This window comes from Erinaceus europaeus, chromosome 21, assembly GCF_950295315.1.
Source record: "Erinaceus europaeus chromosome 21, mEriEur2.1, whole genome shotgun sequence".
NCBI classification, from domain to species: domain Eukaryota; kingdom Metazoa; phylum Chordata; class Mammalia; order Eulipotyphla; family Erinaceidae; genus Erinaceus; species Erinaceus europaeus.
In genome coordinates, this window is record NC_080182.1 from 25,193,561 (window position 1) to 25,217,788 (window position 24,228).

General features: G+C 40.8%; 1 protein-coding gene across 4 annotated transcripts in view; it reads left to right on the forward strand.

The window, feature by feature from the left end:
• STAC (SH3 and cysteine rich domain) overlaps window positions 1-24,228 on the forward strand; it is a 172,048-nt gene that overhangs the window by 93,633 nt on the left and 54,187 nt on the right. For all 4 annotated transcript variants that reach the window (XM_060180562.1, XM_060180564.1, XM_007517048.3 and 1 more), the window contains exons 3-5: window positions 11,551-11,651; window positions 13,417-13,498; window positions 15,049-15,164. In XM_060180562.1, coding sequence (XP_060036545.1) covers window positions 11,551-11,651; window positions 13,417-13,498; window positions 15,049-15,164 — 299 coding nt within the window. The remainder of the gene's footprint in view (window positions 1-11,550; window positions 11,652-13,416; window positions 13,499-15,048; window positions 15,165-24,228) is intronic.

Sequence of the window (24,228 nt, forward strand, 5' to 3'; positions counted from 1 at the left end):
TTTATTGAAAACCAATGACTAACCCTGGCACACCCTGGAGGCTAGGACACTGGAGCTCATGCAGTTAAACCCAGTACTCTAGACTCTGCACCACCTCCCATATTATAATCCATTTTTTTAATCGTTGTGGTTATTATTGTTGTTGTTATTGATGTCATTGTTGTCAGATAGGACAGAGAGAAATTGAAAGAGGAGGGTAGAGAAAGATAGACACCTGCAGATCTGCTTCACTGCTTGTGGGGAGCTGCATGTGGGGAGCTGGGTGTTCAAACCAGGATCCTTGCACCGGTTCTTGCACTTTGCACCTTGTGCAGTTAACCCACTGCACTACCACCCAGCCCCCTAGTCCAGTTTTTATTTATTTATTTTTATGTTGCTGATTTGTTTCTAAACACTAAATTCTAAAGACATTTAGGTACATTTTTAGATTTGCATTTCACATGGTTGGTTATTTTATTTGCTCAGCATCAATAGTTCTTTAGTTTAATATTATGATGGTTTTAGTAGATACCTTTTTTTAAAAATGTTATTCTCAAACATTTACTACTGGTGGTTAATTTTAGAATCATTTTGCGAAGTCCTTCCCCCATATTCCATTGAGATTTCAACTGGAATTCTGGTAAATGTGCCAAACCCTTTGGAGAAAATTGGCAACCTTTCCACATTGACTTTTCTATTCTTACTTTATAATAGCATCCTGAGGTTTACTAGCATTAGGCATCTTAGTCTACATTTTCAAAGTTATGTAGGAATTCATTCAACAAGTATTTATGGAGTATAACCTCTGAACCAGGATCTATTCTAAGCACTTGGGGCCCAGTAATGAATGAGTCAGGTACATCTCTGTCTCTGGAGAACTGGGGTTTTAGTTGGGAAGACAGCAGATGTGTGGGTATATCTGTGGAAAGTAATATAATGACAAGTAGGATGAGAAATGAGTATAGAGGTAAGTAACATGCTAAATTACTACATGAGATGATTGAGAGTAAGTGGGTCAACCTGCCAACATTCATGTCCAGCAGAAGAGCCCCAACAATAAATAACCCTGGAGGCAAAAAAAAGTTTGGGCCCCTTGTCATAAATTAGATGGCCATAGGTGTGGGGGCCTAGGCTCTCAATTCTGTTCTACTGGTTAGTGTATCTATTTTTTTTTCCAGTGCCAGTCTGTATTGATTACAGTAGCCCGGTTCTGGTCTATTTTTCTCAAGGAAAAGAGAGAGAGAGAGAGAGAGAGGAGATTCTAGCTATCTTCTGGTTCCAGATAAACTTTTGTAGCTTTGATTTTATTCTCTTAAAAAAAATTGGTGGGACTTTGATAAGGATTGCATTAAATTTGTATATGGCTCTAGGTAGGGAAACCGTTCCAAATGAAGGGACTAACCTTTCCTCGGGCAGTGTTGGTGTGTTTAAGTCATAGTCAGGTAGTCAGTGTTGGATAAAGCAGAATAAAATAGCAACAGAAAGGAAGGAGATCTTGTGTGACTCTGCAGATTATTATATGGACTGTGGCTTTTCCTCTATAACTACTAGAATTGAGTTGTATTTCAAAGGGCAGCTCTGCTTGCTGTGTCAGAACAGAATTTGGTGGATTGAAACAGAGATGGCGGGAGGCTATTAAAATCTTTAAGGTATTCCTATTTGAGTAGTATTTAAACATCTGTATTTATTAATTGTATTTTCCCTTTTTTCTTTATTTTATTTGATAGGACAGCAAAAGCTAGAGAGGGAGAGAAGAGAAAAGGCAGATGACCCAGTAATCCCTTGTATGCGTCAATTACAGGAATCTTTGTCTATACAGTGGCAACCTTGTTCTGAAAATTCCTGTTCACATTTATCTACTATGAAACTCCATTTTTTAAAGATTTTATTTATTTATTAATGAGAAAGATAGGAGAGAGAAAGAACCAGACATCGCTCTGGCACATGTGCTACCAGGGATCAAACTCACTCAGTACCTCATGCTTGAGAGTCCAAAGCTTTATCACTGTGTCACCTCCCAGACCACACTGAAACTCCTTTTTTTTTTTTTTTTTTTTACCTCCAGGGTTATTGCCAGGGCTCAGTGCCTACACTATAAATCCATTGCTCCTAGTGTCCAATTTATCCATTTTATTGGATAGAACAGAGAGAAATTAAGCGAGGAAGGGGAGATAGAGAGGAAGAGAGAAAGAAGGACACCTGCAGACTTGGCTTTGCTGTTTCTGAAGCATGCTTCCTGCAGATGGGGTGCCAGGGGCTCAAACCCAGGTCTTTTCTTGGATCCTTGAGCTTCATACTATGTACGCTTAACTGGGGACACCACAGCCCAGCCTCTGTGAGATTCCATTTGTAAGCCACCACAAGTCTGATCAGAATGTGTATTCCAAAGATGCTATGGGAACTAGAACAGTTGCAGACACAGAAGTTTCTTGGGAAACGTCTAGAGCCTAAAAACTCCTTACTCCTTCTCCTTTCCTCCAATCTCCCTTAATTGTGGTTATATAGTTGTACTTTTCTCTTTGTTCTTTTTTATTAGTTATATAATATTTATTTACAAATTTATAAAATAATAGGGGTATAATTCCATACCATTCCCACCACCAAAGTTCTGTACTACATTGGAAACTGCAGTAGTTCTCCCAAGGTCACAGATATTGGCTGATTTTATAAGTATTTATCTATATCTAACCTATTTATATTTTTGCCCATCTTTCCAAAAGTCCTGCATTTCCTTCCTTTCTTTTTAAAATTGTTTTTATATTTATTTTCCCTTTTGTTGCCCTGTTGTTTTTTATTGTTGTTGTAGTTATTATTGTTGTTATTTATGTCATTGTTGTTAGATAGAACTGAGAGAAATGGAGAGAAGAGGGGAAGACAGAGGGGGAGAGAAAGATAGAAGCCTGCAGACCTGTTTCACCACCTGTGAAGTGACTCCCCTGTAGGTGGGAAGCCGGGGGGCTCAAACCGGCATCCTCATGCCGGTCCTTGTGCTTCATGCCACATGCCACATGCCACATATGCTTAACCCGCTGCACTACCGACCAACCCCCATTTACTTCCTTTCTATGCCACACCAACACCAGTTAAAACTTCTGAATGCCCTTCTGTTCTTCCTTTTCTTTCTCCAGGTCCTGGAATTGGAGTTAGTTATAGAGAAGTAGAGCACACAATTAATCGTGCATGGCACTATCTAGGAACCTTATACATGATACAAGGGGCCACTCCAGAAATAGTGGGGAAGTGTTATGGTATCTCTTCTGCTCATTCTCCCTCTCTGTCTCTGTCTGAACTGAAAAAAGAAAAAAAAAAGAGCTAGTTGCTCACTGGGAAAGGGCATGTTGAGAACTCATGTGAGAAGGAGAAGCAGTTTCCAATAGAAACTATTAACTGTGAGGTGTCCACAAGCAAAGTCACAAAGTCAAGAGATACAGCTAACTTACTTCTGGCCCAGAAACTTGTAAACACCTGGGTAGAGGAGAATGTGCAGAGCCAGTAGCCAAGGCAGGGAAAGTGATTCCCAGGATCCATGTTCAGTTAATATCCTAGGTCACACAGGCAACTTATGGGAAACTACCTGGTAGAATATAGGGTCACTTGGGATCTTAGGGAATTTTAGATTCCAGAATGGAGTCACATCGGAACATGGGTATGAAAAGCAAGACTGGTCAGATGGGAGCCTGTAGAGGGAAGATGAGCTAAAAGCCATAGTCACAAGCCTGCAGGAATCAAGGGTACAAGAAGTCTAGCTCCTTCAATAGTGCTAAAAGAACAGAGTCCCAGTACTCTTTTTGGCTTGCATATTCCTTTGTGCTCAGACTTGTGTAAATTGATCATTCAATAGTCAGCAACGTAAATTATATTGAATACTTTCCTGACTACAGACGTCTCAGAGTTGTATAAAGTACTCTTCCACATCAAAGAACTATATGGAAGGCATTCTGGGAATGGTCAGGAAGCAGAGAGGGAATATGGCCTTGTATTTGTGGAAAGGAAGAAGGTTCACATACAGGCAGTGTTGGATAAAATACTTAAGGGGTTTCCAGAATATGCGAAGTCATTTAGCCATCAATCAGGAAAGGCAGAGGAGACAGTGTAAGCAACCCTTAGAGTCAGAATCCAGCTATCCTTGCCAGGAACCACAAATGATCTGGCAAAACTAAGAAAAAGACCAAGGTAGAGCTTGTTGAAATCAAAGAAAGTAGACAGAATTCCCATCAAGGGACCCTTCTTAACTGACTCTCACATAACTCTATTTCAACCTTGTGTTGATGCATATTTATAGGTAAAGTGCTCATGAGTATGCCAGCTGCATTGCAATACCTGGATTTATTGTCTATCAGAGTTCGGTATAGATGTTAATTAAAAAATTAAGCATAAAAAATCTTCTGTAGGGTTGGGTGGTGGCATAGTTGGTTGAGCACACATGTTACAATGCACAAGGACACAGGTTCAAGCCCCCAGTCTCCACCTGCAGGAGGAAAGCCTTACGAGTGGTGAAGCAGTGCTGCAGTTGTCTCTCTCTCTCTCTGTCTCTCTCTGTCTCTCTCTCTGTCTCTCTCTCTCCTTCTCTCCCTCCCTTCCCTCTCAATTCCTATCTCTGTCTAATAAATAAAGGTAATAAAAATTTAAAAATCTTTACTTCTGTTTGCATAGTCTCTAGCCCTTTAATGATGCTTGTCTAATCAAGCAAAGAAAAACTCACCCACTGTTGTTGCTGTCATCTCTGTGACTTTGAGGCCCTTCTGTGACATGGGCTTTTGGCCCCAACTAAGTTCTTCTCCTGTAGAGACGTCTGATCAGTCATAGCCTATTCTGGTAGAGGATGAGGGGAGACCAGTAGCTAAACCAAAAAGAACAGGTCCTGAGGAAAAGGATGACAGAGGACCTAGAGGGGGTTGTATTGTTATGTGGAAAACTGAGAAATGTTATGCATGTACAAACTATTGTATTTACTGTCAAATGTAAAACATTAATCCCCCAGTAATAATAAAAAAAGAACAGGGCCTGAAGACTCAAATTAACTTTCTTGTGCATTTACCTTTGAATAATTTATAGGTATTTTATGTAATCCAAGAAAAACTTACAGACCTATTTATAGATATTCATATTTGTATTTTTATTTTCCCTAGATCATAAGAGTAATTTTTATTGTCTGATATGCATTTTAAAGGTTTATTAATATAGCTACTAGAGAGAGAGAGAGAGCCAGAGAGCCAGAGAATTACTCTAGCACATGCAATACCAGGGTTCAGACTTGGAACCCCATGCTTTTTTAAGCACTCTAGCTCTTTTTAACACTGTAGCTACTGCACCACTTTCTGGGCTGCTAATAAACATTTTAATCAAATAAGTTGTAATAATAATTCTATAGTACAAGTATAGAAGTAAACCAATTATTAATGGCTATTGTAGCTGTTGTTCATTGTAGATATAACTATTGTACTGTGACTATGTGTTATGTTACTTTTATTTACTTATTCTCCATATTATATCTTTAGGTCAGTGATCATTTACATCTTTAACTCTGATACGAAAAAAAAATTTTGACTAAAGGCTAAACAGTGTTTTCATGTTAAAATCTTATCAAAATGGGTCTAGCCATTGTTTGGCAGACATGTAGTCAAAATCACTAAAAAAAAAAAAAAAAAAGCAGACCTCCTGAGGGTGGGAATCTGGGGCTCGAACCTGGGTTCTTGTGCATGGTGATCTGTGTGCTTAACTGTGGGACACCACCAGATGATCAATTTATATACCAATTTTATCTGACTAACTTCTGATCCTGATATTGAAATATTATTATATCTCTTTCCTTTCACAGGTTTTTCATAGTCTCAAATTAGAAATCTTTTTCCTTAACCTTTAATGCATCTGTGATTATTTTTATTCAATACTACTATTGTGTCTATTAAATGCCATATCTATTTGATATCTACACATCACAATCACCAATAAACATTTAAACTAAAATGTTTCCAAGCCTCACCTCACTTCACCTGGTAGCTCCTGTCGAGAGGGACTACATAATCAGCATGTGTAAATATCATTTAACTTTTCTGTCTGCTCTAGTGTGCACTGAGTCTGATTGTGTTCTCATTTTGGTTTTATTTCTTCATCTTTCTTTTGTAAAGTTTCATCTATTTATTTATTTATGTATTAGAAAGAAGAAAGTAGAGAGATGGAGAAAGAAAGAACCAAAGTATCACTGTGGCACATGCAGTGATGCCAGGAATCAAATTCAGAGCCCCAAGCTTGATAATCCGAGACTTTTTCTCCTGAAGCACTGCCCAGGCTGCTTCTCCTTGTTCTAAGACACAACTTAAGTAGTTTTCTAGAAATAGTATATGGAATGTAATTATTTTTAATCCCTGAAGATTTGAATATGTTGTTTCTTCTGATTTCATACTTGTAATTTGAATTGAATATGAAATCTAGGTTGCAGGGGGTGGGGCGCTGGGTGGTAGCACAGCAGGTTAAACGCACGTGGCACAAAGCACAAGGACTGGTGTAATCATCCTAGTTCGAGCTCCTGGCTCCCTGCCTGCAAGGGAGTCGCTTCACAAGTGGTGAAGCAGGTCTGCAGGTGTCTGTCTTTCTTCCCCCCTCTTTCTTCCCCTCTTCTCTCAATTTCTCTCTGTCCTAGCTAACAACAATGACAGCAATCAAATAACAAAGATAAATAATAAAGTCAACAAAAAGGAAAAAAAATGGCCTCGAGGAGCAGTGGATTCGCAGTGCAGGCACCGAGCCCCAGCAATAATCTTGGAGACAAAAATAAAATAAAATAAAATAAAATAAATCTAGGTTGGAATTTAATTTCTCTCAGAATTTCAAAATACAGCTCTCAAGTTCTGTATCTTCCTGGTTTCAAAAGTGCTATTAATAAATGCAATTTTTTCTTCCTTTGGCTAGATTTCTTGCCATACCTCCCACATCTTTCTAGTTCCCAAGGACAGATAAAGCTGTCTTCTACTCTCATTACTTGTCCTCTCATCCCATGAATCTTATTGACATGAATCCCAAGATCATTGTTCTGTATACAACAATTTTAATGAGATTTTAGTATTAAGTGGGAACCTTAAGTGGCTCACCCATGATGTTTACTGTCAGTCCCATTGGTACTTTTATGTTTCAAATCACCAGAAACATGAAAGTACCAATGGGACTGACAGTAAACATCATGGGTGAGCCACTTAAGGTTTGCATATGTTATGGCGCCACTATTGCTCACAGCCTTGAGAGTAGGGATGCTGTTTCCACTGGATGATGAAGCAGCTAAGCTCCAGAAATAATAAAAGTTTTCTTATTTAAGGAGCCAGCAAGAAACAGATTTGAATTTAAAGTCATTTTTCCCATTCTAATGAAGCATAAAGGTTACAGTCCCTAATGCCTTTCAGCTGTAGGTCACTAGCAATAGAAAATGTCAGGTCATAGTGACACCAGATCTTGCCACAGTAAATTTACACCACTGTTGCAATGTAAATTATCCCTTTGAACTATTCTCTGAGCCTCATAATCCAACTTTCCCTCTTCAATCACCTTTGTTATTCCACAGTAGAAATTGAAACACCTAAAACCAAATAATTTCTGGTGGCCTGACTCATATAAAACAGTAGAATGTATTAGAAAAGACAAGGGAAACGGAAATTATGGTGTTCAGGCCTTAATATATAATGACACTATTTGAGAGTCTAGCATACAATGAAATAATTTTCCTCTTTGAAGCTTTGCTTGCTTGCAGTCTCACATTGAATGCAAATCGTATACTCTAATTTGAAAAAGAAAATAAGTGATTGCTTTCAAACTCAAGTCTTTTGGAGACATTGCAGATTTTCAGCTAAATGATTGTTCTCAAAAAGGAAAAGAGATTTTCTAAATAGTATTTCTGAGGAACCCCACAAATCAAATAATTTATGGTGTCTTTACACATCACTCTGACTCTCTGTACTTAGTTGTTAAGGCATGCCATCCTAAGGAATTGTCAGGTAATAAATCCTTAAGGCTTTCTAGGTGTTTGCTAAGTCAAGAAATTGACTAGGAAGGTGATGCAATGGATAGAAGAATTCTGGGCAGGGGTAGATAGCATAATGGTTATGCAAAGAGACTCTCATGGCCTGAGGCTTGAACGTCTCAGTTTCAGTCCCCCACACCACCATAAGCCAGACTGGTCAATGCTATTGGGGGGTGGGGGACGGGGGTGGGCTCTGAACTTGGAAGCAAAGAGTTTTCCACTGTGTTTCCAAGTTGAATGTCCAGTTTTTCGATCCCCATCTTCTGTTGCTGATTTATTCCCGCTTGCATCTTCACGTGAGTTAAACAGCACAGATAATGGGAGAAAATGGCAATGACAGAGGCTATACAAGACCTCCTCCTGTGAGTCAGGACAAGCCATTCAGCTGCTTGGCTGCTCAGGTTTCTCGGGTGTGAAACAGCACAGACATGAGGCCAGGTGGTCGTACACTAGTGAAGTACTCACACCCTCTGGTCTCCGTCTGCAGGACAAAGCTACATAAGCAGCGGAGCAATGTGGCAGGTGCCTGCCCTTCTGTTATCTTTCTTTCATTAAAGTTTTTTTAATTATTATCTTTATATATTGGCTAGAGATTGCCAGAAATTGAGAGGGAAGGGGAAGATAGAGAGGAAGAGAGACAGAGTCACCTGCAGCTCTACTTCACCACTCGTGAAGCTTCCCCCCTGCAGGTGGGGACCAGGGCCTCGAACCTGGGTCCTTACGCATTGTAAAACTTGCGCTCAACCAGGAGTGCTGTGTCATCACCCTGCCCTCTCTCTGCTATTTTATGTCTCTCTGTTTCTCACCCTGTATATAAAAAAAAAATCATCTCTGCAATGGTGGAGCCATTAAGGCATCCCAATAGTGAGGGGCAAAAAAAAAAAACAAACCAACAAACAAAAAACACAGATAGATGATCTTCAAGTCCTCTTCCAGCTTTTGACTCTCATTTATACACTCTTTTTTTTTTTTTAAAGATTTTATTTATTAATGAGAAAGATAGGAGGAGAGAGAAAGAGCCAGACATCACTCTGGTACATGTGCTACCGGGGATGGAACTCAGGACCTCATGCTTGAGAGTCTGATGCTTTATCCTCTGTGCCACCTCCCGGTGCACTCATTTATACACTCTTAATTCTAATTAATTATGTAAAAGTAGTCACTAGAGTTTCCGTCATGTATGGCTATGAAAGAACTTAATCGTGCATTTTCTTATTACATATTTATTGAGCATTGTATTCAGAACTGGACATACAGTGGCAAATGAACAGACCTAGTTCTCAATTTCACTGAGTTCATAGTCTGGAGTAAAAGGAAGAAAAAAACCTTTCAAGTAATAACTGACAAATGCAGTGAAAGTCAACAGCCAGAGTTCTGTGAGGGAAAGATGTAATAGGAAAAAGATAATTTAAATGGAAAGGGCGTACTTCTAGGAAAGAAATGAGGAGAGATCCAAAAATAGGATGACTAGCCAGCCAGGTGAAAAGAATACTTTTCCAGGACCAAGGGCAGGATGCATAAAGACCCTAAGGGTGGCCTGCGAAATAGCTCGCTTTGATGCCTCTTCCAGAAACTCCCACATCCCACCTTCTTGTGTATTTTCCAGTGCTTCTCCAGAATTGCTGTCTTGAGCCTTGGTGCATCAGTGTTATTGATAGGATGTTCTTCTGTCTCTCATGTCTCTTCCTCCTTTCTCCTCCTCCTCCTCCTCCTCTTCCTTCTTCTTCTTCTCCTCCTCCTCCTCTTCCTTCTTCTTCTCCTTCTCCTCCTTCTCCCTCTCCCTCTCCCTCTCCCTCTCCCTCTCCTTCTCCTCCTCCTAATCCTCCTCCTTCTTCTTCTTCTTCTTCTCCTCCTCCTCTTCCTTCTTCTTCTCCTTCTCCTTCTTCTCCTTCTCCTCCTTCTCCTTCTCCTTCTCCTTCTCCTTCTTCTTCTTCTTCTTCTTCTTCTTCTTCTTCTTCTCCTCCTCCTCCTCCTCCTCCTCCTCCTCCTCCTCCTCTTCCTTCTTCTCCTTCTTCTCCTTCTTCTCCTTCTTCTCCTTCTCCTTCTTCTCCTTCTTCTCCTTCTCCTTCTCCTTCTTCTTCTTCTTCTCTCTCTATCTCTCTCGTTGTTACTGGCTGGGGCATCATCGCTTGGGCCAATTTTCAGACAGAAGGAGAAAGACCACACTACTAAACTTTTCTCCAGTACTCCCATGTGGTGCACTGAGAACTCAAGCCTAGGCCATGTGCATGGCAAAGCAGGACACCTTCTAGGTGAGCTATCTAGCCAGTCCCTCCTCTCCTTCTCTCCTTTCTTCTCTCACCATTGTGGCCCAATCTCAGAAATCCAAGTGACTTTTCATGGCAACAGTTCCATTGATGCACATCTCCTCTTTCTCTTTCCCCAGACACAAGCTTTATTGAATTGGAAGCCCACTGTAAACCTTTGGAGCCCTGCTACCCTACCCATCATCACTGCTTTTCCCCCCTTATCAATCACTTTCCTACAAGTTGGTCTACCAGCTCAGCCTCTGTGGTGAGAATTAAAATCAAAATGGACAAATGTTCAGGACTTGCACTGATAGGTCAAATGTACTGAGGATCAGAAGCAGGTAACACATGTTACCAATATGAATAGAAAAAAAAAAAGGTGATTTGCTAGCTTGATTTGAGAGAACAATAAAAGTGGAAGAATGTGAGATTTTCTGGAGTCATGAATAGCAGAGCAGTGGCGACAACCAGAGTTGATGCCTTAGGTAGAAAATGTGGGCGATGGGATTTGGGCGGTAGTGCAGCAGGTTAAGCACACGTGGCACAAAGTGCAAGGACCAGAGTAAGGATCCCAGTTCAAGCACCTGGCTCCTCACCTGCAGGGGAGTCGCTTCACAGGCGGTGAAGCAGGTCTGCAGATCTACAAGTGTCTGTCTTTTTCTCCCCCTCTGTCTTCCCCTCCTCTCTCCATTTCTTTCTGTCCTATCCAACAATGACGACATCAACAACAAAAACTACAACAACAATTAAGAAAAAAAAAACAAGGGCAACCAAAAGGAAATAAACAAATAAATATTAAAAGAAAATGTGGGCGATGTCGCCAGGGGTGGCACATCTGGTTGCATGCACATGTTACAGGGCGCCCCTGGTCTCCACCTACAGGGGAAAGCATTGCAAGAGGTAAAGCAGTGCTGCAGATGTCTCTGTCTCTCTATCACCTTTTTCCCTCTAGATTTCTCTCAGTCTCTACCCAATAAATAAACAAATATTAAAAAAAAAAGAAAATGTGGGAGAGGATAAAAGAATCCACCTAGTATTTTATTCATTTTGAAAGCACCAAGCAAAAGTCACAAAAAAGAAAAGTTCCTCAGTCCTCCAGTCCTGTAAATGAAGGATTTCTTGAATGATATCTACCCTATTTATAGAAGTATCGTTATGTTTTAGTACTATATTTATTTCAGATCTACAGCATTAAAAATCAACAGGTATGTCTCCTTTATCATGATTTATGCTGCCCCTCCCTGTGATTTCATACTAGTCCTCAGGAAAAGAGGAAGAAAGAATCCTAACCTTAGCACACCATATCTTTGACAGGAGCAAATGCAAAGCATGGACTGCGTTGCAAAGCCTGTAAGATGAGCATCCACCACAAGTGCACGGATGGCCTGGCACCCCAGCGGTGCATGGGCAAGCTGGTAAGAGCTGGTGCCAGCAGCGAGTCCCGGAACTGCCCGCCAAGTGGCCTTGCCTTCCCCAATAAAATAGGATAAACTCCCCCCAAAACTCCCAAGAAACACCCAGAAAATTGAACACCAGGAAAGTAATCCCCAAGTCCTTGGCCAACCAACTTGGCTTCCCAATTGGCATAATGAAGACAGAAGAGCTCTGTCAATCTAACAGAGAAATAACCCATATGTGAATAGGATACAGTCTCCTAAGTAGACCAATCTCTCCCATGTGGGTTGAATTTTCTATTTTAGTACTAGAAGTCTTACATCCTCTGACCATTAGGTTCTAGAAATGAAAGTCAAGCATCTTGGGAAGCACCTCAGCTCTAAGGAAGCTAGAGTGGATTGGTCATCCAAAACCATAGCTGGCTGGCAGTTCAGTGGGTATTACTAAGATAAAGATTAAAATATCACCCCATAAGTGGAGAAAGTAATAATAAACCTACCCCCTTTCTAGCTTATGGTGTCCAAATCAAAGAGGGTTGTATGCCTTGACCCATGCTAGGCTAATTCCACCTTGTCTAGAGTGTGAACTCAGGGGCCTGGCAGTGGAGTACTCAGTTGAGTGCACACATCACCCCTCACTGTGTGTAAAGTCCCAGGTTTAAGCTCCTGGTCCCCATCTGCAGCAGGGAAACTTCACAAGTGGTAAGGCAAATTCTGCAGGTGTCTCTCTGTCTCTCTCCCTCTTTATTTCCTCATCCTATCTCAATTTCTCTCTGTCCTGTCAAATGAAAAAAGAAAGAATAAAGTGGCCACCAGGAATGCATCATGCAGGCACTGAGTCCTAGTCCAACTTTGGTGGCAAAAAAAAAAAAAAAAAAAGTTCTGGAACTAAAAAAAAAAAAAAAACCATATTTTAAAGAATGTGAATTCTATTGTTGTATAATCTATTGATAAGGAAAAACCAGAGCACTTCTGAAGATACTTGAAAGTAGGACACCCAAAGATTATGTCCACCTAGAAATCCTTAGAGCACAACAGCTATCTCTAAAAAACTTTAAGACCTGTAACATGGAGGGTAAATGCTGTTATCCTCTGTAGTTCCAAATGAAGAGTTGGGGTTAGTAGGTGCAAGGTCTTAGCAATCAATGATAATGTCACCAGAGACTGCTTTCAGAGTTGGTGAGGACTCACTGCTCCAATCCACCCACTACAACACTAGTGATGTTCAAAGAAGGAACTAGCCAGGAATATTGGAGAGGACTCTGGAATGCTATTAAAGACCACTAAGTTCCCTTCCAACACAGGGATGTAGTAAGTGATATCTTACTCTGATTGGGATTGTTCTAGTAAGCCGCTGACTCACCTAATCTCTTCCCCTACAGATGATGCCCAAAAACCATGAATTAAGGAGACAAAATAATAAAAATAAAATAAAACAGATCTAGAACACAAAGGCAACAATTCTGGGTAGAACTCATCAGATCTACAAGGGCCTTCAGGCCTCCCTCTGCAGCATACTTTTCCACACTCAGACCTTTCATGATTATAATAAGCACTGAAACAATGTGTGCCACTTCCCTCATATCTTGGGAGACAGAGGAGAGCCTGGTGATACGTAGAAGGGAAACAGGACAAGGAAGGTCAGGACATCAAGGATAAAGCACACGATAAACCAAAACAGAGACGTGCCTCTGGAAAAGCCAGCTGGCTTCATCTTCATACCTCTTGTGTGGTTTTCTCTGTCTCATCAGCGACATTAACTCTTTGCTTTCTCATCTCTCACCAGCCAAAGGGATTCCGGCGCTACTACAGCTCCCCCTTGCTCATTCATGAACAGTTTGGATGCATTAAAGAAGTCATGCCCATTGGTGAGTTGGGGCGTTGATGAGTGAACTGGTTTTTGAACAGCAATATCAGTATTAATGATGGTGCAAAACCAGTGGGTTCTGTGTGGCTAAGACTATTGTGATTGTTTGATTTGCTAGAAGGACAAGATAGGGTTAAAAAAAAAATCCAGAAATGTTTCTCCTCTCACTGATGAAGCTTGAAAAATTATCCAACTCCCAAAGCAGCAGCTTGGTAGAAAGAGCTTGGAGTGTGAAATCCCACAGACCTGGCTCAAAGCCCAGCTTCCCCATTGGCCATCCGTGTATCTGAGCAAGTATCCGACCTGCCAGACCCCATTTGATGAGAAAAGCAGTGACAGCTTCTCATAATTCGTGTTAAGAACTCAATACAGGGGAATCATTAGGGCGGTAACACAGTGGGTGAAGCACAGGTGGCGCTAAGTGCAAGGAAAGGCTTAAGGATCCCTCTTTGAACCCCCCCATTCCCGACCTGCAAGGGGTCAATTCATAAGCAGTAAAACAGGTCTACAGGTGTCTATCTTTCTCTCCCCCTCTGTGTCTTCCTCTCCTCTTTCCATTTCTCTCTGTCCTATCCAACAACAACGACAACAATAATAACTACAACAATAAAGCAACAAGGGCACCAAAAGGGAATAAATAAATAAATATTAAAAAAATAAAAAAAGAAAGTCAATATGGATTATAGACCAATGCTTGGAAGGAACCCAGTGAATATCAATTATTCTTTAATAAGGGCCAAAGAGATTTCTTATACTTTAAGATATTTCTGGCTTCAGTTTGTTCATTAATAATATCTTTCCAATTACTTGTTTGTTCTGAATGTTCATCTGTATATTACTTTTAAAATACACTCTTTTTTTTTTGCCTTTGGAGGGGGCATATTTTAGATTTTTACACTAGAAATGTATGAACTTAACCATTTTTCTTTCCATTACTGAGCTTCACTGCTCCAGGAAGATATTTTGAGAGAGAGAGAGAGAGAGAGACCACAGCAGCGGAGCTTCCCCAGGGCTGTAGTGCTCCCGTGGCTCAGATCTGGATCGTGTACATGAAAGAGCAGGCGCCTCAGCCTGCTATTTTGTCCTCCAGCCCCTAAACTAAAAACACTTTTATTTATAAATTGATAAGGTTAGGATATTGCCAGATTCTTTCAAAAACACTTGGCTCCTGCAGAAAGCTTTGTGGGCCTCCAGGCTTCATACTATGGTGAACAGTCTCAGACCAGAGAGAGTATCTGTTTGGAAGTCAGACATAGCGGTTCTGCAAAGAGACAACACAAGCAGCAAATCAGTCAGTCAGGGAGCACTTGGGAGCAGAATTCTGGTTGCAGGAGAGGAAACTTATATACGAGACATACCGTAGGGGCACATCTTGGAGGGAAGTCTGGCCACAAAAAGTCCCATTTCCCCCGGGGCTACTGGGTCTGCTTGGCAGGACCTACTTCACAGGTGCTGTTAACCAAGAGACACACTAGGTGGTTGGTTGGCTCTGCTCCTGACAGTGAGGCTGAGGAAACTTATCTCTCAGACGAGCTTTCTCTTCTGTTGCAGCCTGTGGCAATAAGGTGGACCCTGTCTACGAGACCCTCCGCTTCGGCACCTCCCTGGCCCAAAGAACAAAGAAGGGCAGCTCTGGCAGCGGCTCTGATTCGCCTCACAGAACCTCTGTAATTGTCCTCTTCCTCCTTCCCTTTGTTCAGGTGGTCTTGGGCAGGGAAGGCCCTAGAAATTACAAAGTGAAGGGTTCACCTCAACCAGGGGTGGGTAAAAACTGGTCCATGGGCTGAAATTATTTGGTCTGGCCATGCCCAGACAACCACATCTGGGAATAAATATTCAGTAAATCTAGGAACTATTTTCATAATGCTAATTTTTAAGCTGGTCATTTTGTATGACCTGCAGATGGTGTTATAAATGTCCAAGTGGTCCTTGGAAAAATTAAATAAACAAATAAATAAAAGTCATTGTCCCCCTCTCCCCCAACCTGAACCATCATCATGTGGGCGGGCCTGTGAGGAGTTAGGCAGCCTCACGGGGAAATCTCAAAGTGCTTTGGGCCACTAAACGTTAACTTTCTGTTGCCAACATCCCAGTGCTAGATAAAGATGTCAGACAACCCATGGGATTGTTTGTCACGATGGGGAAATGCCAGCTCTGTCCAAATCTCCTTCCAGCTAGATCCCAGTTCAAGAACACAGCTGATAACACTGGCTCAGTCCTGTCTCTATAAGAAAAGTTACACACTGTGTTTTTGGATATGAACTGCTGCCCTCCGAGATATTTGAATTGTGACTCAATGGAGCCTCTCTCTGTCGAATACTCATACTCCCAAGCAACTCTGCTAAGCTTTACTTAATTTGAGGTGACTGTTCTGTGTGTCTTTGTGATGTGCTGTCATCATTATCTCTGACTTTCCCAACCACAGTGTCTGTTAGTTTCCCCCAAGATTTCATATAACTCAGTAGCTCTACATGAAAGATTCCATCTCTCTTACAAAGAGACAAGGACTCTCCAGTTCACAGAGCCAATTAAGATAGCTTGTGCCCAGTTACTAGATCCACTGTCACAGCCCTGGGGACTGGGGACTTCTGGGTAAGACACAGATGAGTGTCCAGATGATCTGCCCTACTGGGTGCTTTCAACATAGGGAAATCAGAGTGGATTGTGGGAAGACAGGGGAGCACAGTTCCCAGGAGTGACACTCAGGATCTGGGCTGAAGTGGTCCTGATTCTAGCTACAGGCCCACCCACAAAAGAACTGAGACTGTAGTCTGGGTAGGAATGTAGGTCAGATTGGGTGAGTAGGCAGGCACTCTGATCTATGTCCCAGTTGCCATCTTTATTTTATTTTACTTTATTTATAAAAAGGAAACACTGACAAAACCATAGGATAAGAGGGGTACAACTCCACACAGTTCCCACTACCAGAATTCCATATCCCATCCCTTCCCCTGATAGCTTTCCTATTCTTTAACCCTCTGGGAGTATGGACCCAAGGTCATTGTGGATTGCAGAAGGTGGAAGGTCTGGTTTCTGTAATTGCTTCCCCGATGAACATGGGTGTTGACAAGTCAATCCATACTCCCAGCCTGCCTCTCTCTTTCCCTAGTGGGGCAGAGTTCTGGGGAATTGGAGCTCCAGGACACATTGGTGGGGTTGTCTGTCCAGGGAAGTCTGGTTGGTATCATGCTGGCATCTGGAACCTGGTGGTTGAAAAGAGAGTTAACATACAAAGCCCAACAAGTTGTTGACACCTTTAAACTCACTGAAAGTTCTGCTCTTCATGTACCGTACTAATTTCTAAAAGGGAAAAATGAAAAAATAAATTGACTCATTGTCCTTGGAGAACATAAAATCAATGTCAAATTCATTTGCTTCTAGTCAGCAAAGGTGATTTATCTATAGTACACAAACACTATTGGAGGACACAAGAGGAAGTATAAGATTCTGTGGCCTAAGAATTCACTCTCAGGACCAAAGCAATAGAAAAATAATCTTAAGATGATACCGTAGAACACATACTTGGTGTGTTCTGATTCTATTTCTCTTAAGAATAACATGTAAAAAAATAACACTTCATATATGTTTTAGGTATTACAGTAACTGTCATGTAAATGCTGAATAATTTCTTAGTTAAAAAAACTATTTAGGGAGGCGGGCGGTAGCCCAGAGGGTTAAGTGCAGGCGGTGTAAAGTGCAAGGACCAGCATAAGGATCCCGGCTCAAGCCCCCGGCTCCCCACCTGCAGGGGAGTTACTTCACAGGCAGTGAAGTAGGTGTGCATGTGTCTGTCTTTCTCTCCCCCTATCTGTCTTCCCCTCCTCTCTCCATTTCTCTCTATCCTATCCTACAACAATGACATCAATAACAACAACAATAACTACAGCAATAAAACAAGGGAATAAATAAAATAAATAAAAAGGGAATAAATAAAATAAATATTTGAAAAAACATTTTAAAAAACTGTTTAGTTTCAGTGGGCACTGCCTTATAGTGGTAAGTGTATCTAGTCTGTGGCATGTTGGCATCTAATCATGATGATTTCCCAAGAAAGACTATAAAATAATTATCTGTTCTATTGATGATATTAATTCACTTACTGAAAGCTTAAAAATGATCCTAAATGCAACGAAAATATACATAGTGCATGTAAGTAGATTTAAGTCATATACAAATAAGGTCCTACTAAAATAGGTTAGATGATAATAATAGGATGATCAATAAAGAAAAGTTGTTGCTGTTTTATTTTCATTAAGCATCAAGGCCTCAGCTGGGTATGTGTGAACTTTAGTTATTGTGAAATTAGACAAAGGTTAATCCGTTGCAAAGACAAATATATTAGCTGACAAGAGAGTTTTGCAAAGCCACATAGGGTTCATGCTTGGGTTCTGGAGGAACCCGTGACTCACTCTCAAAGGATTCTACTTTGTTTTGCTTAGTTTGTTCTGCAAGTCACTTACAGTGTTCCTGGAAGTATCCTTTGGCTTGGTATGGTTCCACAGTCTGTAGCTGGTTGCCTTTTGAATATTGCCTCTTATTTAGTTATCATCGCTAAGTTAGGTGACCTTCAAAATGTCCAGTCCTGTAGAGATCTCAAAATCAGCATATGCAAACTAAAGTCAAGCTTCACTGGTGATTACACCCTATAACTCACAACTCAGAAAAGTATCAAAAGTGTTCTTCTCTGTCACCCACACTGGAGGTTTGAACTTCATTATCTCTTACCAAGACTAGTAGAAAGGCATTCATTGTGCAAACCTCTTCATTGTGCAAACCTACTCATAGCAGTTACTTCATATTTATCATCTTTGAAAGAAAGACTGTATAATTTCCCATGATTAAAAGAATGGTTTGACTCACTCAAACTCTTTAACATGGCATAGGAATCCTGTTATTAATTTAAAGACTTATCTTCTTGGAGCATTCCAAGTTCTTGGACATTTTCATGACTTAGGATATGCTGTCCCCTCTACTTGACATTCTTAAAGACCAAACGGGTTTTACACAAATTGTGAGAGTTCTCTCATTCTGCTGAGCTGCTCCTCTCAAAAACCTTCAAAAAATCCTTTCTAGAACATAGATGATGACATTGGAATTGCTTGCTTTAAGTATCTTTCCAACACCAGATACCAGGTATTCAAATATACCTCATGACCTTGCTCCTTATTTATCTCAGTACACTTGAGCCTGGCACATAGTGGGAACTTGCAAAATGCTTGAAGAATGGGGAAGAATTAACAAGAGATCTTGAAGACTCACCTTGGATGCCTCTAAGGCCCATATGATTTAGTGCTTGTACCTCAGCTTCAAGCACAGCTGTTCTGAATAGTCATGTTTTATCTCAGTCACCTGGTCTTATGCACCCTTTCTCTCTGCTTCTGTGCAGAACAGGTCTCTCTTCCTGTCTGGGTTGAGCACACATTCACTGGGTTCCCATAGCAACCAATTCATTAATCACAGTGATTTACATATTGCATGGTAGCTCCCCCCTTTTTTGTTTGTTTCAATTTTCTTTTTCCAGTTCTTTCCTCAACCAGACAAAATAGCTTGAGTGCAAGGACCCTCTGTTCACTTCTTTCTATTTCCATCCCTTTATACTTTGGTGGATGTGAGAAATCATTGAAGAAGCTTGTGAGTGTAAGGGCAGTGGCTCACCTGGTTGAGCATATGTGTTACACTACACCAGGACCCAAGTTCAAGCTTGTGGTTCCCATTTACAGAAGGGAAACTTCACGAACAGTGATGCAGTGCACAGGTGTATCTCTTTTTCTCTCCTAACCTCCCCCTTCCTTCTCACTTCTCTGTCTCTAATACAAAACAAATAAATAAATAATTTTAAAAAGTGGAACGGTCAAGGTATTAGCTCATTTTAACAAACATTGTAAAGTGTTTAATAAATCTGATGTCCACCAGAGTCTTGGATCCACTGACATATATATAGTCCTCTGTCATCCTAGACTTTTGCTAAGTGTTTGGTCAGTAAAAGAAACTAAATTCCCTAAATGTTTCAGAACCTATAATGCCAAAAAGGAGTTAAATCAATGGTGCTCAAGGCATGGTCTCTGGCTCAGTCAGCATTATTTGGGAATTTGTAAGAAAGGCTGATTGGGGGGGGGGGGGGGGTTGGGCGGTAGTGCAGCGGGTTAAGTGCATGTGGCACAAAGCGCAAGAACCAGTTTAAGGATCCCAGTTCCAGCCTCCGGCTCCCCACCTGCAGGGGAGTCACTTCACAAACGGTGAAGCAGGTCTGCAGATGTCTGTCTTTCTCTCCCCCTCTCTGTCTTCCCCTCCTCTCTCCATTTCTCTCCATCCTATCTAACAATGATGACATCAATAACAACAATGATAATAACTACTACAACAATAAAAAGCAGCAAGGGCAACAAAAGGGAAAATAAATATTTTTAAAAAAAGAAAAAGAAAGGCTGATTTGTATTTTCCTCTCAGCTCTGCAGAATCAGAAGATTCTGACACACATTAGAATCTGAGAATCACTGAGTTTAAAAAAAAAAAAGACTATTTATTTAACTAATACCTGAAAAAAAAAACATCTTTTTTTTCCACCAGGGTTATTAATCACTAGGTCTTAGTGCCTCTGGGCTTCACAATTTCCAGAGGCCACTTTTTTCCCCTTTTCTTTCTTTTCGATAGAGGAGAGGTAGAGTGGGAGCGTGAGAGTTGTGAAGCTCTTGTTCCACTATTCCTGAAGCTTCCACCTTGTAGGTGGGGGGGTGGGGTGGGAGCTTGAAGGTGCAGAGACAGGAAGTATGTGAACAAATAGCCATGGCATTTTGGAACTAAAGAAGCAGAGTTTATTTAATGTTTCAGTCTTAGGGAGAATTACTTCCCAAAGACCCTGAGCCCCTTCATACAGTAGAGTTTTCCTTTAATACCATAACTTTCTTAGACAAATGCTGATAGGACACACAAAGAGAATTTTTTTAACCCATAGGTGCTCTAGAGGGGGTCTTAAGGCTAAGTAATGATCCACAGTGTAAGACTGAAGAATGTGAGAATTAAAGGACGAGGTAGTGAAAGGTTAACAGCTTGAAGGCCCCAAGGTCATGCAAACATTAGGCGGGGAGGGGGATAAAGTTGGCACTTTATAGATGTCCTTCAGGCCATGTACAGATCTTTGTAGTTATTTTATGTCCATATCACCTAAGTCCCCAGTTCTTTGTATCTCACCCTTTCTTCCTTTCTACCTTCCTTCCTTCCTTCTCTCCCTCCTTTCTTTCTTTTTTTCCTGCCTCCAGTTGCTGGGGCTTGATGTTAGCACTACAGATCAACCACTCCTGGTGGCCACTTTTTCCATTTTTTCTTTTCTTTCCATTTGATTTGATAGGACAGAGAGAAAGAAGGGGTGGGGGAGACAGAGAGGAAAACAGAAAAATAGACACTGGCAGACCTGCTTCACACCAGAGTCCTTGTGCTTAGTACTATGTGCACTTAACCTTGTGCACCACTGCCCACCCCACCTCCACCCCCGATTCTTTCTATCCCATGATCTCTCAGAATCACAGACTCACACTAACTCTGGGCTAGATCTTCATTTAGAGGATGAGATTCAAGAACACTGGCCATGCCCCTAGCTCCATGTACCAAGTTGCATGTCCTTCCTCTGAGCTTTGAGGAGAGCCTGGGGTGCAGAGGAGCTGCTTTCCCCTCAAAGTTACAAAGAACCAACTCTCAGCCTATAAGGAATGTGTTCTTGTCGATAACACACAGCAATTCAAAAGACAACACATGCTGATCTCAGGCATGCCTTGGTGGAAGGACAAATAGACATAACCCAGGGGGAAAGAGGTGAGAGAGACTTCCCAGAGGGGACCTTAACATCTCCTTATCATCATCTCCTGACTGTCCCTGTAGCCTCAGAAATACTCCACAGTAGGCAGTGAACAGTTTAGGTTCCACAGTTTTTTAAACAGTTTTTACTACTTCTATTTTAACATTGCTTTACAAAATCACAAGATTTCAAGGGTATAGTTTCACACCTGTATGCATCTGTTTAAGTGTAAGGCAAGGCACCCACCACCAGAGTTCTTGTCCCCTGTACTGTTCCCTCTGATAACCAACACAGTTCTCACAAAGCCTAAGAGCTGGTCTGGTTACTATTTCTTATAAGTTCCCTTGCTTTAGTTATCTATTTTCCATATGTGGGCTAAACCATCTGTTAGTTTTCTTTCACCTTTATTTCACTTAGCATAGTCACCTCCAATTCCATACATTTAGTTCCAAAGGATACAATATCATCTTTTTTTTCTTCTTTATTGGAGAGATTAACTTAATTAATTAAACAGTGGACAGTAAAATACAGTAGCTAGTACATATGTAATATTTCTCAGTTTTCCATATAACACTCTAACCCCCACGTAGGTCTTTCTCTACCATCATGTTCCAAGACCTGAACACTTCCTCACCCCCGCCCCAGAGTCCCAGAGTCCTTTACCAAGTTCTGCTTTGTGTTTTCCCTTCTGATCTTCTTCTTCTTTTTAATTCAGAGAAGTATTCTATTGAATATATGCCTTATAACTTTTTTTAACCTATTATCTATTGATGGGCATTTAGGTTGCTTCCATACCCTTGGCTATTGTGAATGGTGTAGCTGTGAACATAGGTGTGTATATATCAAACTAGTATTTTCATGTCCTTCAGATATATATGCCTGGAGTGGTACTTCAAGATCATTAGGTGTTCCCAGTTTTACTTACTTAAAGACATGCCAGATAGCTTTCCAAGGGCTCTACATTTTTTAATTGATGCTAATAAGCTCCAAGGCCATCAGAGAGATAGGTTAAGGAGATTCAGTTTGCTTTCATGGGTAAAATAGCTTTGCTTTCTAGTCAGATCTCTTCCTAAGCTACTTTAGGGACACGAAAAAAAAAAAGGTTTTAGAGTGTCAGTAAGGTATACATTATTCACAGTCCACTTATCCTTCCTAAACTCTGGTTTCTTCAGTAAATATTTTTTTAGAATCATGTTCTCTGGAGCTATTGTTTGGAGAACTGCAGGAAGATTGAGGCAGGTCAAATTGTATTGGAATGTCCTATCACTTCATTCTTTCCCCAGAGTCCTAGTGAAAGAAAACAGGAACAATTGGTGTTTTAAAATGGGACTTTACTTCCTCCCTGAAGGGTCAAGTGATAATGAACTTGAGCCTTTTGCCCTTCTTTCATGACTATAATGTCCTGAAGCTACCAAGTCCCCACATAGCAAAGCTCTGTCTGTCTCACAGGTTGCTTTTTTTTCCCAAGGCTGTGGATAATTTCTTTTCACACTGTGAAGAAATCACTACCTACTGGATTGTTTCCAAAATGCTGTGTTTCTTTTAATGTGTTTTCATATGTTCTGAAATATAAAAGGCTTGAAGGCTTTGGGAAGGTCAGCCAAACCAAATGCAAAACAAAAGCAAAAAAGCAAACAACAGAATTTTTTTTCCTGTAAATTAGTTGGCAAGTTTATGAATAATCTTAGCAGTGGTAAGTTTTGTTCAGAAACTTTTGTTCAGAGTATTGAAAAAGAATGGTACATTCTTTTTACATAGGCACCCTTGTGACACTTTTTTCTCTTATGTACAATGACAATAAGAAAGACTGAAAGAAATCTGAAAGTTAAATTATAATATTCGGTCTCTGGAAGATGGTATTAAAGTGCTCTAGAGATGACTAGGAGAATAAGGAAGGTAACTAGTTCCTTCCTTATATAAAAAAATAGATTGTGTAGGCTGAGTGGTGGGGCACCCGGTTCAGGCACACATTACCTTGCACACAAGACCCAGGCTCCAGCCCCCACCCCCCACCTGTAATGGGGGAGCTTCATAAGTGGTGAAGTCGGTACTGCAGGTGTCTCTCTTTCTCTCTCCGTGCCTACCACTCTCAATTTATATCTGTCCTATCATAGCAAAGTCAAATTATTTATTTACTCTACCAGAGCACTGCTTAACTCTGGCTTATGGTGGTGTAGGGGATTGAACCTAGGACTTTGGAGCCTTAGACATGAGAGTCTCTTTGCATAAACATTATGCTGTCTACCCCTGAAATTAATTTTTTAACGGAAAATTGGTCACCAGGATCAGTAGATTGATTCATCATGTGGATTCCAAGCTCCAGAAATAATCCTGGTGGCAATAAAAACAACAATAAACAAACATTGTTTTTACAATGGGACTTCTCCTGAGACAATAAGAGAAAAATCTATTGCCCTTTGAAAGAGGTCTATTGAAACCAAGAATGTGCTAATAAATGTTTAACCAGCACTGGGGCTAGAACCTTATTTGTAACATTTACCCATTTCCTTGCTGTGGATATTGCCATCAAGTCAATTTTAAGCTACCAATTTAATGACCCTGGAGGCTAACCAGCCCCTGGGAGTCACCCAACACAGCCGGGGTGACTTTAATTCTCGAATTCTCAAGATAACACCTGGAGCTTGAATTCTAGTTCTACCACTTAATAGCTGTGGAACCTTTGGTCTGTGCTGGATTATTATGCAGAGTAACTAAAAGGATGTATATAAAATACTTATAAACAGCAAGTGATAAATGAGCAGTAGCATTATTATTTAGAACGGTTATTATTGTTGCTTTCTTTTTTCTGTCACCTAAATAGAATGACTAACTTACTAAAAATATAAAATAAAAGGAAGACTAAGTATTACAAAGACAAGGACTCAGTCTTTAACTCACACATAGGCAGTGCATCTCTGACTAAGGCACTTTGTTCTCTCAAA